The sequence below is a fragment of the Lepidochelys kempii genome, chromosome 10 (assembly GCF_965140265.1).
Source record: "Lepidochelys kempii isolate rLepKem1 chromosome 10, rLepKem1.hap2, whole genome shotgun sequence".
NCBI lineage: Eukaryota > Metazoa > Chordata > Testudines > Cheloniidae > Lepidochelys > Lepidochelys kempii.
The window spans coordinates 368,001-382,796 of NC_133265.1; the positions used below are offsets into that span (position 1 = coordinate 368,001).

Sequence of the window (14,796 nt, forward strand, 5' to 3'; positions counted from 1 at the left end):
CTTATAGGGTTTAAAATATGTTTCTCTGAATTGCGATAAAATACATTTCAGCAGAAATTAGCCATTTCACTAGCGATGAAACAAAAAAAGTTTTAAAATACTCTAAAGCTTTATGAAATAAGTCTGATTACTTGTACCTTACGTACCTACTGTGGGTATCCATACACAAAAATGCTGCTTTCCAAACTGCTGCTGTGCCCAACCAAGAAATGAGTTGTGGACAGCATGAAAAGCAGTAGTAACCAGCAGCAGACAGTAGTTTACTGTAAACAACGTGAGCAGGATACAATTGACATTGGAAGTTCCAGATAGGTCTTAGGGGGCTTTTTTCAGTGTTTATTTTTTAAAGCTGACTCTTGAAAAGCTGTGCTAAGTTTTACTTTGGTTGTTTTCAATTTAAACCAATAAAAATGATAAATGAGTGGTAAACTTTTCTGTATAAAGATGACTAGTTTTACTACTAACCAATTATTAGTGTTTCCATTTCACCAACCATAGTGTAAAATGTACAGTGCACGCTGAGTGGAGGAACAGTGCAATTCATTTTCCATTTGGTCAGGGCCAACTATGATTCAGTCATGTCACACACTGTCTTCCCTAACTATTATCCCTGAAAGTCAACAGATCACACAAGCAAGATCTCATGCCTATAACGTCTCTGTCAATTAGGTCATGCAGAAGAGCGAGAATTACAAGGAACCCTGAAAGCTGCGAGCTTGCACAATACATTGTAAGTAAGGGACTTAATCTAATGGGAAGACTTTTATAGCTTATTGCATATGACAATACTTTTCAGACAGAATATATCATTCACATTCCTGGCTGTTGAGAATTCTGTATCCTGACTCAGATAAGCACGGAAAACATCCATCATCTACACTGGTGGCAGAATCGAAGTCTATCTACTGTCTGATAACCCAAATATGCATATTCTCAAAAGGAAGCACTCACTAAGAAGTCAGATAACAGTATGGAAGACACGGAGAATACTAAGTAGCACATTTAAAGTTCTTGTTTTGTAATGTGTGAGAGTCATACTGACAATTAGAGTTACTTTAACTGGTACAGTTTATTTTCTCATGCACAACGAAAAGGGAACCATTACCGACCTTGAGGAGAGATGGCAAGCAGATTACACGCTATGCTCAACCTTCTTTTGAATAATATCCAAGTCTAATTGCTTTGACTAACATCTTTCATTTCCTCCCTCCCATGCCCAGCATCTTACCTTTGCTTTTTCACTGGGCTCGCTGGTTGTGCCGTAGGGGGTATTATGTAGCTCCTTCGAGACAACACACAGAAATTCAGCCTGATCTTCATTTCCATAGTTATAGGAAGAACCAATACTGACCAACTGAAAGAGGAGAGAAAGGCTTAGCGGTATTTCCGCACAAAACAATTGGTATAATTTTTCCGCAACTTTGGCTTTAACACTCCTTAAGGCGTTGGCTGTATTTTGAGCATGAGCTCCCACTTTAATGCAAATAGATGCCAACTTCTGATGTCAGGGTTAATGCAGCTGTTCCATTTAAAAGTCTATGAGTCTACTAGTGTAAGGGTAGCATTGCCAATAGCACCCTGAGTGCTAAGGCAAAATCCTACAGAGGCAGTCAGTGGGGAGAAGCCACCTGTTCCCACTGCATCTCAGACACCTGAACACTACCCCCTTTCCTCCAAAAGTTATTTAAAAAAAATCTGCATGTGGCGTGATAGTGTGGGTGGGATTTAGACAAGCAAGGAACGCATGCAGAGAACACTCTGCCCTGAAGAGACACCTGCTATTTTACTCTCAGAATGACCCTATGTTTCTATTTGGAATTTACAAAGATATTTAGAGCAGGAGGCAAAAGTTAGCATTTGACTGAAAAAACAAGACAAACAGTATGGTGGGACTCAAGGACCAACTTTCCAAATTCATATGTATTGTTACAGGGAAGTTGGTTAAGGTAGCATTACAAGTAAAAGTTATATGCTTGAAATGAAATGTTGCTTATTTACAAACTGCTAGAAGCCTTAAAACTGAATGAGGACAATTTATCTCAAAGTGCAGTCTGCTCTGCTGGTGACATTTTCTTCTGCGCTGTGGAACTACCTAAGGTAAAAGGATTTACTCAACAAGCCTTAACCAGCTGTTGAATGAAATCAGATCCAGGTATTTTTTTTTGTAAAATACATTTCTAAATTACAGATAAAATGACATGTGTGGTACTGTTATGCAGCTACTGCTGACAAAAATAAGACGAGCAAAGCTGTCTGGTGCACAGACCCTCTATATTAGGGGTGGGCAAACTTTTTGGCACGAGGGCCACATATGGGTAGGGAAATTGTATGGCAGGCCATGAATGCTCATGAAATTGGGGGTTGGGGTGTGGGAGGGGGTGAGGGCTCCGACTGGAAGTGTGGGCTCTGGGGTGGGGCCAGAAATGAGGAGTTCAGGGTGTGGGAGGGAACTCTGGGCTGGGGTGCAGGCTCTGGCTGGGCATGTGGGCTCTGGGGTGGGGCTGGGGATTGGGAGTGCAGGAGGGTGCTCCAGGCTGGGACCGAGGGGTTTGGAGGGCGGGAGGGGGATCAAGGCTGGGGCAGGGGAGGGGGTCAGAGGGACAGGCTCTAGGCAGTGCTCACCTCAAGCAGCTCCTGGAAGCAGTGGCATGTCCCCCCCTCTGGCTCCTTACCAGAGGTAAGGCCAGGAGGCTCTGCGCACTGCCCCATCCACAGGTGCTGCCCCTGCAGCTCCCATTGGCTGCAGGTCCCAGCCAATGGGAGCTGTGGGTGCTGCGTGCGGAGCCCCCTGGCTGCCCCTATGCGTAGGAGCCAGAGGGGGGACATGCTGCTGCTTCCGGGAGCCGTGTGGAGCCACAGCACGCGCAGAATGGGGCAAACCCCTGACCCTGCTCCCCAGCTGTAGCACCAGAGTGGGGCAAAACCCAGGCCCTGCTCCCTACCGGGAGCTTGAGGGCTGGATTAAAACATCTGAAGGACCGGATGTGGTCCCTGTAGTAAGAGGCCCTGAAACATAAACCTTTGTATCAGAGGCCTGGTCTGAGGCCTAAAGCCTGAACCAAAGTACTTCCAGGCATTGCTAAGTCTGTGAGCCAGAGGCAGGCCCTAATTGCAGAACTTGGCAAGAAAAGGGCCCCTGGAAAGCACGTGCTAATGATATAAGTAGTAATATGAGGAATGTGTGCCAAGATGGCACCTGGACATCCCGATATGAGGACACTTCACAGAAATAAAGAACAGCCAGGTGCATCCCAAAGACAGGGTCAAAAGGACAACATGATGGACAGATCTGTTTGTTTGAACCAACATGATCAAAGGGGGAGACAACACCCTAATGAGTCAAGGGGCTGTACCTCAATACGTCAGTGGTGATGAGTAATCTGTCTTGCAACTGTATAAAAACAGGTCCCGGAGCACATATCTTTGTCCAGCCTAAGGGGCAGTGGAGTGTCCCGCCACTGACTGAGCTGTGTCCATTGCCAGGGGGCACATTTTCGTAGTATGTCCTGTAGAGTCTATAGGAAACCATTACTGTGCTTCGTTTGACAATAAAGCTGGCCGGGTGCCTTCGTACCTTACTAGAGTCTGTGGTCTTTGGGGGTTCTCTTGGGGTCTGCTGAGTCAGCTATCTGCGCAGCGCTGGTGCAGCACACAGAGGGAACACGCACACAACCGACTGTTATCAGCATCGAACAAGAGCAGAGCACCACACCAGTAGCTACCGACAACAGCCCCCGGGCTGTAGTTTGCTCACCCCTGCTCTATATCCACTCTGTGCAGTCATACATTTCACCAAATTCATCAGCCAAACTGCCACAGACATGTACTAACAGCCCTCTGTCCCCAGTTTGCAATATCCCTATTTTCAATCCCAATATGCTAGTAGTTTAGCTATAAGGTACCATTGATCAATTTCCATTTAATTATTAAAGTGCTCCTGGTATATGACCAGGAGCAAAGGTTCAGATTCCTTGCTGTTCAGAGTAACATCATTTGAAACAGCCAAAAAACTATTGGGTTAAAACCAAACAGTTTATTTCCATTAGCTCAGGGGAGCCACAGAGATATTAAAGGACCTGATGGATGCTCCTGCACCCAGTTGGAGATACGTAACAATGGAATTTTGGGCTAGAACATGGTCAGGGCATCAGGAATTAGGCTGTTTACCTGTACAGGTAGGAGAAGGATATAACTGAGCTGAAAGCAGCCCCAACACAGTATTAATGCTAAAAAACAAAGCTTCCTTGTACCCATGTGGAGTGGCAGAACTGAAATATCCATGAGCTATGATACTATGGTAAAGGGGCTGTGTAGGTACCTAGACAGACAAACATAACCAGGGCTTGCAAAATCTTTTACCTGGGACACTGTTTGCAAAAGGTCAACTACATTTAAACAGCAAAGTTATCAGATATGGATTCACCACTGCCCCAAAATTAACCCTTTTATAACTGTCACTTGCCAGGAGTGCTTGTCAGTAACCACCCCGCCACCACACACTCCTGGTGCCTTCATACATCTCAACTATGCATATATAGTCAGAGAATATCCAGTTGACCAGAGCATGAATAAAATTAAACCTGCTAAAAATACGGTGTTACCTTTTCCACCAAAACATTTCTAATGAAGTTACAGAAAACTAGTAATTTAAACACATTCCTGGAACATTTAACAGTGTTAATTTATCTCCACATGTCCAGGCACGCCAGCTTTCCCCAATGAATACTCTGCTACTTATATCAAGAATGTTTAAGTGACTGACAGGGAATCACATAGTAAAACATAAGGCACTTTGATTTTTCAGCCATATAGAATGAACTAAAAAAGTCTGCCCTACCTTGCCTTGGAAAGAGGCTGCCAAGATTAAGAGATGAAATTATAGTCCACTCGCAAGACAATTGAGCATTAAGGAGAGGAAAGAATTCCATATATATTAGTGACCAGTTAACTCTGTTTCCAGTCAAAAGAAGGCACTGTGCACGAGTCTTTGAATTGTAAAGAGTTTTTGGCCCAAACCTCAAAACTGAGCAATAAGAACAGGTAAACTGATGCAAAATGAATACCGTATAACACACACAGAGTAACCACTTTCTCAAACCTGAAAGAATATTTAAAAAACCCTTTATTTTAAATTAACTTAAACAACTTTACTTTGAAAGCACAAAAGCATTAAGTGGCTTGCTGCACATTAAAAGAAGATTAGAGATATCCCAACTTCCCAAAGGATTTAAAAAATAAAATCCAAGTATTCTATTTAGTCCTATAGCCAGCCAATTGTTTTTTTGCAAAAAGACTTCACAATCCCCAGAATAAGAAGGGCCAGCTGTCAGATCAACTAGGTTTACAACTGCAGCAATTATTCTGCCAGTAAAGGGAGAAATACCTCATTGCTCACTGAGGGTCAGCAAAAATAAAGGTACTCTCTGAAAATAGATGTGCCAATTATCAGAGGTGCCTCAACCACCAGGCCCCTGGTTTAATATGGAATGGTGACAGTGAGTTCTCTAGGAGGGCTTTTAAGTCAGTTTTGCTTCCCCTCATGCTTTGAAACAGCCTAAATTTGCTGACCTTCTGGGCATGCTGCTTTTAGTGAGAAGGTAGGCTGATGGTTGGTCAGGGGGGTATTAACCAGCAGGACAGTAGTTTTTATTTTGTTGGTTGTGGTAAGTCTGGATGGGAATCATCATATTACTGATTAGTTTGTATATTTCTAGAGCTTCAAGATACATGCTGTTTGTAATGTTTATTAAACATGGATTCTTTGAAGCTGGCCTGTGTTAAATCCTTGTAAAGTGCTTATACAAGAAAACCTGTGCATATATCTGCTGCTGAGAATGTGTTGTTTGTATAGCACCAAGAGTGTGCTAAAAACTTAACTCCACAAGGAGTTGTCTGGTCTTGGGAACTCACTGATTTCAAAGCCCTATCCTTCTCAAAAGGAATTTTCCTTCTGCTTGTGCCTTTTCTGGTGTAGACTTATGCACTGTGCTGCTTATGGACATGAACTTGTATTAATGAGAGGTTTCCATCCATTGTTATAATAGCTCAATCCCAAACCACTGCCATCACAAGAGACCTTCTGATTAGATACTAGGTAGGTACACAAACATCCTCAACTGAGAGCAAGAACCTCTGACTCCTATTTATAGTTTCAAAGCAGGGCTCAGACAGTACATATGCACACATGCAGTAGGGAAAGATGCTTCCCCCCACCAATCCTTTAATCTCTGTCAGTACTTACCGTTTTAAAGTCATACTCTTTTATTGCATTGAATAGCTGCATTCACTGCCCATATATACAACCGTTAACCCAGGGGTGGGCAAACTTTTTGGCCCGAGGGCCACATCTGTGTATGGAAATTGTATGGCGGGCCATGAATGCTCACGAAATTTGGGTTGGGGTGCGGGCTCCAGGGTGGGTCCAGAAATGAGGAGCTCAAGGTGCAGGAGGGGGCTCTGCGCTGGGCCAGGGAGTTGAGCCAGGCTCCAGCTGGGGGTGCAGAAGGGGGCTCTGGGCTTGGACCAAGGGGTTCGGAGGGTGGGAGGGGAATCAGGGCAGGGAGTTGGGGCATGGGAGGTGGTCGGGGGTGCCACCTCCGGGCGGCGTTTACCTCAAGCAGCTCCCAGAAGCAGAGGTATGTCCCGGCTTCGGCTCCTATGTGGAGGCACAGCCAGGTGGCTCTGCATGCTGCCCTGTCTGCAGCTCCCACTGGCCATGGTTCCCAGCCATGGGAGCTGCTGGGGCAGCACTTGGGGCCGGGGCAGCGTGCACAGCCCCCTGGCTGTCCCTACGCGTAGGAGGCAGAAGGGGGACATGCCACTGCTTCCGGGAGCGGTTGGGGCAAGCCCCTGACCCCGCTCCATGGCTGGAGAGCCAGAGCAGAGCAAGCCCCAGACTCTACTCCTCAGCGGGAGCTTGAGGGCCGGATTAAAACATCTGATGGGCCACATGCGGCCTGTAGTTTGCCCACCCATGTTTTAACCAACTCTTTTCAGTCAGATTGATCTACAGTGGCCCTAGAAAGTTGCATTGCATAGGTTGCTCCCCAAACTATCAGGGTAGCTCATGAATTGTTGTATACACCAAGATTAATTTATAGGAGAAAGCTCCCCAGGGTTCTGCCTATCAACATTTAAACCGTAGACATTAGGGTAGATTCAATATGCCCATGCACTGTGGCGCAATTGTGATTCTGGGAAATCAGTTAAGGGGAGAGCTGATTAATGGATTTTAAGGGCAGAAAAGACTAAAATGATCATCTAGTCTGACACCCTGCATTACACAGGACATGGACTATTTACCAATTGGTTCCTGCATTAAGCCCATAACTTTTTGTCTGAGCTACAGCATATACTTTAGAAAGACATCCAATCTGGATTTAAAGATTTCAAGTGATGGAGAATCCACAGCATCCCATAGCAAGTTGTTCAATGACAATTGTTAAAATGACAACATTTGGGATTAAAATAAAATGGATTTCTGGCAGTGCAAGATTTAGTTGCGGATCGGTCCTGCTTTGAGCAGGGGGTTGGACTAGATGACCTCCTAGGGTCCCTTCCAACTCTGATATTCTATGATTCTAAGACAAGACTATGACACTAAAATCTTCTATGGAAAGAAGCATAAAAACTGAAAATTCATAGCTGTTGCTATCTCACAAGTGTTTGTATTAGGACTATTTAAAAAAAGAACATAAGAATGGCTATACTGGGTCAGAGCAATGGTCCATCTAGCCCAGTATCCTATCTTCTGACAATGGCCATTGCCAGGTGCTTTAGAGGGAATGAACAGAACAGGGAATCACCAAGTGATCCATCCCCTGTTGCCCATTCCCACCTTCTGTCAAACAGAGACTAGGGACAATTCAGAGCATGGTTTTGCGTCCCTGCCCATCCTGGCTAATAGCCACTGATGGACCTATCCTCAGTGAATTTATCTAGTTCCTTTTTGAACCCTGTCATGGTCTTGGCCTTCACAACCTCCTCTGGAAAAGAATTCCACAGGTTGACTGTGTTTGTGTGAAGAAATACTTCCTTTTATTTGTTTTAAACCTGCTGACTATTAATTTCATTCTTGTGTTACGAGAAGGAGTAAATAACACTTCTTTACTTTCTCCACACCAGTCATGATTTCATAGACCTCTATCATATCACCCCTTCATTATCTCTTTTCTAAGATGAAAAGTCCAAGTCTTATTAATCTCTCCTCATATGGAAGCCATTCCATACCCCTTATAATTTTTGTTGCCCTTTTCTGAACCTTTTCCAATTCCAATATATCTTTTTTGAGATGGGGCAACCAGATCCACACACAGTATTCAAGATGTGGACGTACCATGGATTTATACAGAGGCAATATGATATTTTCTGTCTTATTATCTATCCCTTTCCTAATGAGTCCCAACATTCAGTTAGCTTTTTTGACTGCCATTGCACACTGAGTGGACGTTTTCAGAGAACTATCCATAATGACTTCAAATTTTGCCTCCTCACTGTTTACGCCTTTTTCCAGATAATTTATGAATATGTTGAACAGCACTGGTCCCAGTACAGACCCCTGGGAAAGACCACTATTTACTTCTCTCCATTCTGAAAACTGACCATTTATTCCTACCTTTTGTTTCCTATCTTTTAACCAGCTACTGATCCATGAGTGGACCTTCCCTCTTATCCCATGACAGATTACTTTGCTTAAGAGCTTTTGGTAAGGGACCTTGTCAAAGGCTTTCTGAAAATCTAAGTACACTATATCCACTGGCTCCCCCTTGTCCACATGCTGGCTGACCCCATCAAAGAATTCTAGTAGATTGGTGAGGCATGATTTCCCTTTACAAAAACCATGTTGACACTTCCACAACAAAACACGTTCATCTGTGTGTCTGACAATTCTGTTCTTTACTGTAGTTTCAACCAATTTGCCTGGTACTGAAGTAGGCTTAATGGCCTGTAATTGCCGGGATCGCCTCTAGAGTCTTCTTTAAAAATTGGTGTCACATTAGCTATCCTCCAGTCATCGGGTACAGAAGCTGATTTAAATGATAGCTTACATACCACAGTTGGTAGTTCTGTAATTTCACATGAGTTCCTTCACAACTCTTGGGTGAATACCATCCGATCCTGGTGACTTATTACAATTTAATTTATCAATTTATTCCAAAATCTCCTCTAACACCACCTCAATCTGGGACAGTTCCTCAGATCTGTCACCTAAAAAGAATGGCTTAGGTTTGGGAATCTCCTTCACATCCTTAGCCATGAAGGCCAATGCAAAGAATTAATTTAGTTTCTCTACAATGGCCTTATCATCCTTGAATGCTCCTTCAGCATCTCAACTGTCTAGTGGCCCCACTAGTTGCTTAGCAGGCTTCCTGCTTCTGATGTGCTTAATTTTTTTGCTGTTACTTTTTGAGTCTTTGGCTAACTGTTCTTCAAATTCTTTTTTGGCCTTCCTAATTATATTTTTACACTTAGAACCATAGAATCATAGAATATCAGGGTTGGAAGGGACCCCAGAAGGTCATCTAGTCCAACCCCCTGCTCAAAGCAGGACCAATTCCCAGTTAAATCATCCCAGCCAGGGCTTTGTCAAGCCTGACCTTAAAAACCTCTAAGGAAGGAGATTCTACCACCTCCCTAGGTAACGCATTCCAGTGTTTCACCACCCTCTTAGTGAAAAAGTTTTTCCTAATATCCAATCTAAACCTCCCCCACTGCAACTTGAGACCATTACTCCTCGTTCTGTCATCTGCTACCATTGAGAACAGTCTAGAGCCATCCTCTTTGGAACCCCCTTTCAGGTAGTTGAAAGCAGCTATCAAATCCCCCCTCATTCTTCTCTTCTGCAGGCTAAACAATCCCAGCTCCCTCAGCCTCTCCTCATAAGTCATGTGTTCCAGTCCCCTAATCATTTTTGTTGCCCTTCGCTGGACTCTCTCCAATTTATCCACATCCTTCTTGAAGTGTGGGGCCCAAAACTGGACACAGTACTCCAGATGAGGCCTCACCAATGTCGAATAGAGGGGAACGATCACGTCCCTCGATCTGCTCGCTATGCCCCTACTTATACATCCCAAAATGCCATTGGCCTTCTTGGCAACAAGGGCACACTGCTGACTCATATCCAGCTTCTCGTCCACTGTCACCCCTAGGTCCTTTTCCGCAGAACTGCTGCCTAGCCATTCGGTCCCTAGTCTGTAGCTGTGCATTGGGTTCTTTCGTCCTAAGTGCAGGACCCTGCACTTATCCTTATTGAACCTCATCAGATTTCTTTTGGCCCAATCCTCCAATTTGTCTAGGTCCTTCTGTATCCTATCCCTCCCCTCCAGCGTATCCACCACTCCTCCCAGTTTAGTATCATCCGCAAATTTGCTGAGAGTGCAATCCACACCATCCTCCAGATCATTTATGAAGATATTGAACAAAACCGGCCCCAGGACCGACCCCTGGGGCACTCCACTTGACACCGGCTGCCAACTAGACATGGAGCCATTGATCACTACCCGTTGAGCCCGACAATCTAGCCAGCTTTCTACCCACCTTATAGTGCATTCATCCAGCCCATACTTCCTTAACTTGCTGACAAGAATACTGTGGGAATACTTCACTTGCCAGAGTTTATGCTTCTGTTTTCCTCAATAGGATTTAACTTTCATTTTGTAAGGATGCCTTTTTGCCTCTAGCTGCTTCTTACTTTGCTGTTCAGCCACAGTGGCACTTTTTTGGTCCTCTTACTATGTTTTTTAATTTGGGGTATACGTTTAAATTGAGCCTCTATTATGGTGTCTTTAAAAAGTTTCCATGTAGCTTGCAGAGATTTCACTTTTGGCACTATACTTTTTAATTTCTGTTTAACTAACTCCCTCATTTTTGTGTAGATCCCCTTTATGAAATTAAATACTACCATGCAGGAACTAATTTCCCAGCAGGAACTATGGAAAGCCTTTGGGAAGCTCATGGGGTGAACCACTTAGTTGCCACCCCTTACCATCATCAAACAAATGGCTTGGTGGAGAAATGTAATGGAACTTTGGGGGCCATGATACATAAATTCATAAATGAGCACTCCAATGATTGGGACCTAGTGTTGCAGCAGTTGCTCTTTGCCTACAGAGTTGTACCACATCCTAGTTTAGGAATTTCACCATTTGAACTTGTATATGGCCACGAGGTTAAGGGGCCATTACAGCTGGTGAAGCAGCAATGGGAGGGGTTTACACTTTCTCCAGGAACTAACATTCTGAACTTTGTAACCAACCAACAAAACACCCTCCGAACCTCTTTAGCCCTTGCTAAAGAAAATCTAAAGGATGCTCAAAAAGAGCAAAAAGCCTGCTATGATAAACATGCCAGAGAGCGTTCCTTCAAAGTAGGAGACCAGGTCATGGTCTTAAAGGCGCTCCAGGCACATAAAATGGAAGCGTTGTGGGAAGGGCCATTCACGGTTTCAGAGCATCTGGGAGCTGTTAATTATCTCATAACATTTCCCACCTCCAACCAAAAGCCTAAGGTGTACCATATTAATTCTCTAAAGCCCTTTTATTCTAGCCCAGGGAGGAGATGATGCTGAGTGGCCTGAAGGTGTCTACTACGAAGGGAAAAGTGATGGTGGCGTGGAAGAGGTAAACCTCTCCATGACCCTTGGGCGTACGCAGCGACAGCAGATCCAGGAGCTGTGCACTAGCTACGTGCTGATGTTCTCAGCCACCCCAGGACTGACTGAACGGGCATACCACTCCATTGACACAGGTAATGCTCATCCAATTAGAGCCCAACCTTACCGGGTGTCTCCTCAAGCTAAAATGACTATAGAACGGGAGATCCAGGATATGCTACAGATGGGTGTAATCCGCCCCTCCCGCAGTGCCTGGGCATCTCCAGTGGTTCTAGTTCCCAAACCAGATGGGGAACTATGTTTTTGCATGGACTACCGTAAACTAAATGCTGTAACTCGCCCAGACAACTATCCAATGCCACGCACAGATGAACTATTGGAGAAAGTGGGACAGGCCGAGTTCATCTCTACCTTGGACTTAACCAAGCGGTACTGGCAGGTACCACTAGATGAATCCGCCAAGGAAAGGTCAGCCTTCATCATTCGTCGGGCTGTATGAATTTAATGTGTTCCATTTTGGGCTGTGGAATGCACCCGCCACCTTCCAAAAACTTGTAGGTGGTCTCCTAGCGGGATTAGGAGAATATGCAGTCGCCTACCTTGATGATGTGGCCATATTTTCGGATTCCTGGGCAGAACACCTGGAACATCTACAAAAAGTCTTTGAGCACATAAGGGACGCAGGACTAACTATTAAGGCTAAGAAGTGTCAAATAGGCCTAAACAGAGTGACTTACCTTGGACACCAGGTGGTCAAGAAACCAGCAACCCCCTATAGGCCAAAGTGGATGCTATCCAAAAGTGGCCTGTCCCAAAGTCAAAGAAACAGGTTCAATCCTTCTTAGGCTTGGCCGGTTATTACAGGCAATTTGTACCGCAATACAGCCAAATCGCCGCCCCACTGACAGATCTAACCAAAAAGAAACAGCCAAATGGCGTTCAGTGGACCGAAGAGTGTCAGAAGCGATACTCATGTCTGACCCTGTGCTAAGTGCCCCAGACTTTGACAAACCGTTCCTAGTAACCACAGATGCGTCTGAGCGTGGTGTGGGAGCAGTTTTAATGCAGGAAGGACCGGATCAAGAGTTCCATCCTGTTGTGTTTCTCAGCAAGAAGCTATCTGAGAGGGAAAGCCACTGGTCAATCAGTGAAAAGGAATGTTACACCATTGTCTACGCTCTGGAAAAGCTACTGTGTAAGTATAACATTGTATAAGTATAGCGTTGTATAAGGGGACATGCTGGATACATTGTATATGAGAGGGCATGCCAAAACATGTTACAAAGTATCTGATGGAGCACATGTAGGGACAGTTAGCTTTTGAATGGAGAAGCAATTAAGATAGAGCCAGCACGTCTAAGAAGCAGGCATCAGAACGGAAGGTGTGAAGGGCAATTAGTTAAGTTAACTGGAAGCTGTTAAAGGAGATTGTTAAGGGTGGCAGGTAATTGAAGATAAGTGACTGGTCTCAGGGATCTCCAAGGGTGGTGACTAAAATCTTTTTTCTTCTTTTGTCTGTAACTTCTCTGTAACTTGTACTCCAAAAACTGTATAAATTAAGAGACACAAGCCCCGCTCGGGGGGCTCACTTCTAAATGTATTAGCAGAGCAGCTTTGCTAATAAAACAGAGTGGTCTGATAAATTGTGAGTCTGAGTCAAACTTTGACAATTTGGAGGTTCCACCGAGATGGCAAGCGGCTTCACTGAGGCTGTGTGATCCCTGACTGCCTTGCAGGACGATCGTGGCAGCCGGCGCCTGGACGCTTAGTCCAAGCGATCCTCCACAAGACAGAAAGGTACACAGCAGCAGCGCAGTCTACGCCATTGAACTTGTTGGTTCCCACTCTGTTTGGGTAGGGGTCCTTGGATCCAGCTTCTGGAATCAGACGTCTCAGGTAATTATTATTTTTGTGCTTTAACCGGTTTGAGGACTGTCTTGTCTTTGTGTCTATCCATCTTCCCCGTGGTGTGTGAGTGAATCTGGGAGCCATCTCTGTCCGGAGACTGGCTGACCAAGGGGTCCCCGTCCCCATGGTCTGAATAAGTGGAATCTGCACAGCTGCAGCCGCACCACGCCTTGGGTATAACCCCTGGTGTGAAAGCAAGGGCAGTTGAGGCAGTAGCCTGTGGGCTCCTTTCTGTGTGTTGCACTGGGTACCGCTCTCCTGAGCCCGAATTTCCTTCTTGTGTGAGTGCTGTGTGAAGTCCTCCTGGATGGGTAATCAGAAGTCTAAGGTAGAACAGTTCCCTAAGGGAACTCCAGCTTATTTTATATATTTTAGGAGGAGTCCGGACTCTTGTAGGTTTCTTGAAAAATGGTCCAAATTAGCTCTAGGGAACCCCAAATTACAGTGGCCACTGTTAGGTTCTTGGGACAAGGATCGAGTGGACGCTTTAAAATGCAAACTCGTCCTCCCAAAAACCAAATTGGAGAGAGGAGAAGTAGACTGCTTCATGAAGTGGTGGGAAGAGGCAAATCGTAGACAGACTGAGTCAAAACTCACCTCTCTTAAAAATCCTATCAAAAAACTAACAGTTCAATTGGATGCAGTCTCTCCCATCACTAGTCCGAGCGCTCCCCTTTGCCCAGTCCTGTGCAATGATCCGGATCAAACCCGACCCCCACCATACTCCTGTGCAAATAAGAAATCAGAAAAGGAAAAATCTTCAGTGACTACAGATAATGAAAGTGAAGAAGATACCCTCATTGGCCTCGCAGCTCTGCAAAATATTATGAAGAAGAAATCCAAAGCAGACTGCAAAGATTCTCTTGACATCTCTTCTTGGAAAAGAGAACCTGATGGGAGACTCTGATCAAACTGTTGTGGCACCCTTACGAGTCCTTCAGATGGGAGAAAGTGAGTCCATATGGGATTATAAGCCCTGGACTCGTACGGAACTTTTATCTATAGTTAAAAGTTTTCCCAAACCACAGGAAAACTCTGTCAAATTTGCTGAGGAGTTTCTGTTAATCTGTGAAACCTATGAACCCTCTGAGACAGATCTCCTCCAACTGTGTAAATTGTTAGCTCCTGCCAGTTATTATGAAAAATGGTTGGCTGCCGCAGACTGGCCAGCTGAGGCACGCCACTCAACCATAAAAAGTACTGGCCCAGATTCGGCATACAGAGACTGGTGTATGGCTCTTTGGAAGTGCCTGCATCAAGCCATTCCCAAAGTGTGG

General features: G+C 44.8%; 1 protein-coding gene across 2 annotated transcripts in view; it reads right to left on the minus strand.

Moving 5' to 3' along the window:
• The window catches only part of LOC140918024 (BTB/POZ domain-containing protein KCTD5), a 68,386-nt gene that overhangs the window by 15,414 nt on the left and 38,176 nt on the right, over positions 1-14,796 (minus strand). For both annotated transcript variants that reach the window (XM_073361566.1, XM_073361567.1), the window contains exon 5: positions 1,229-1,354. In XM_073361566.1, coding sequence (XP_073217667.1) covers positions 1,229-1,354 — 126 coding nt within the window. The remainder of the gene's footprint in view (positions 1-1,228; positions 1,355-14,796) is intronic.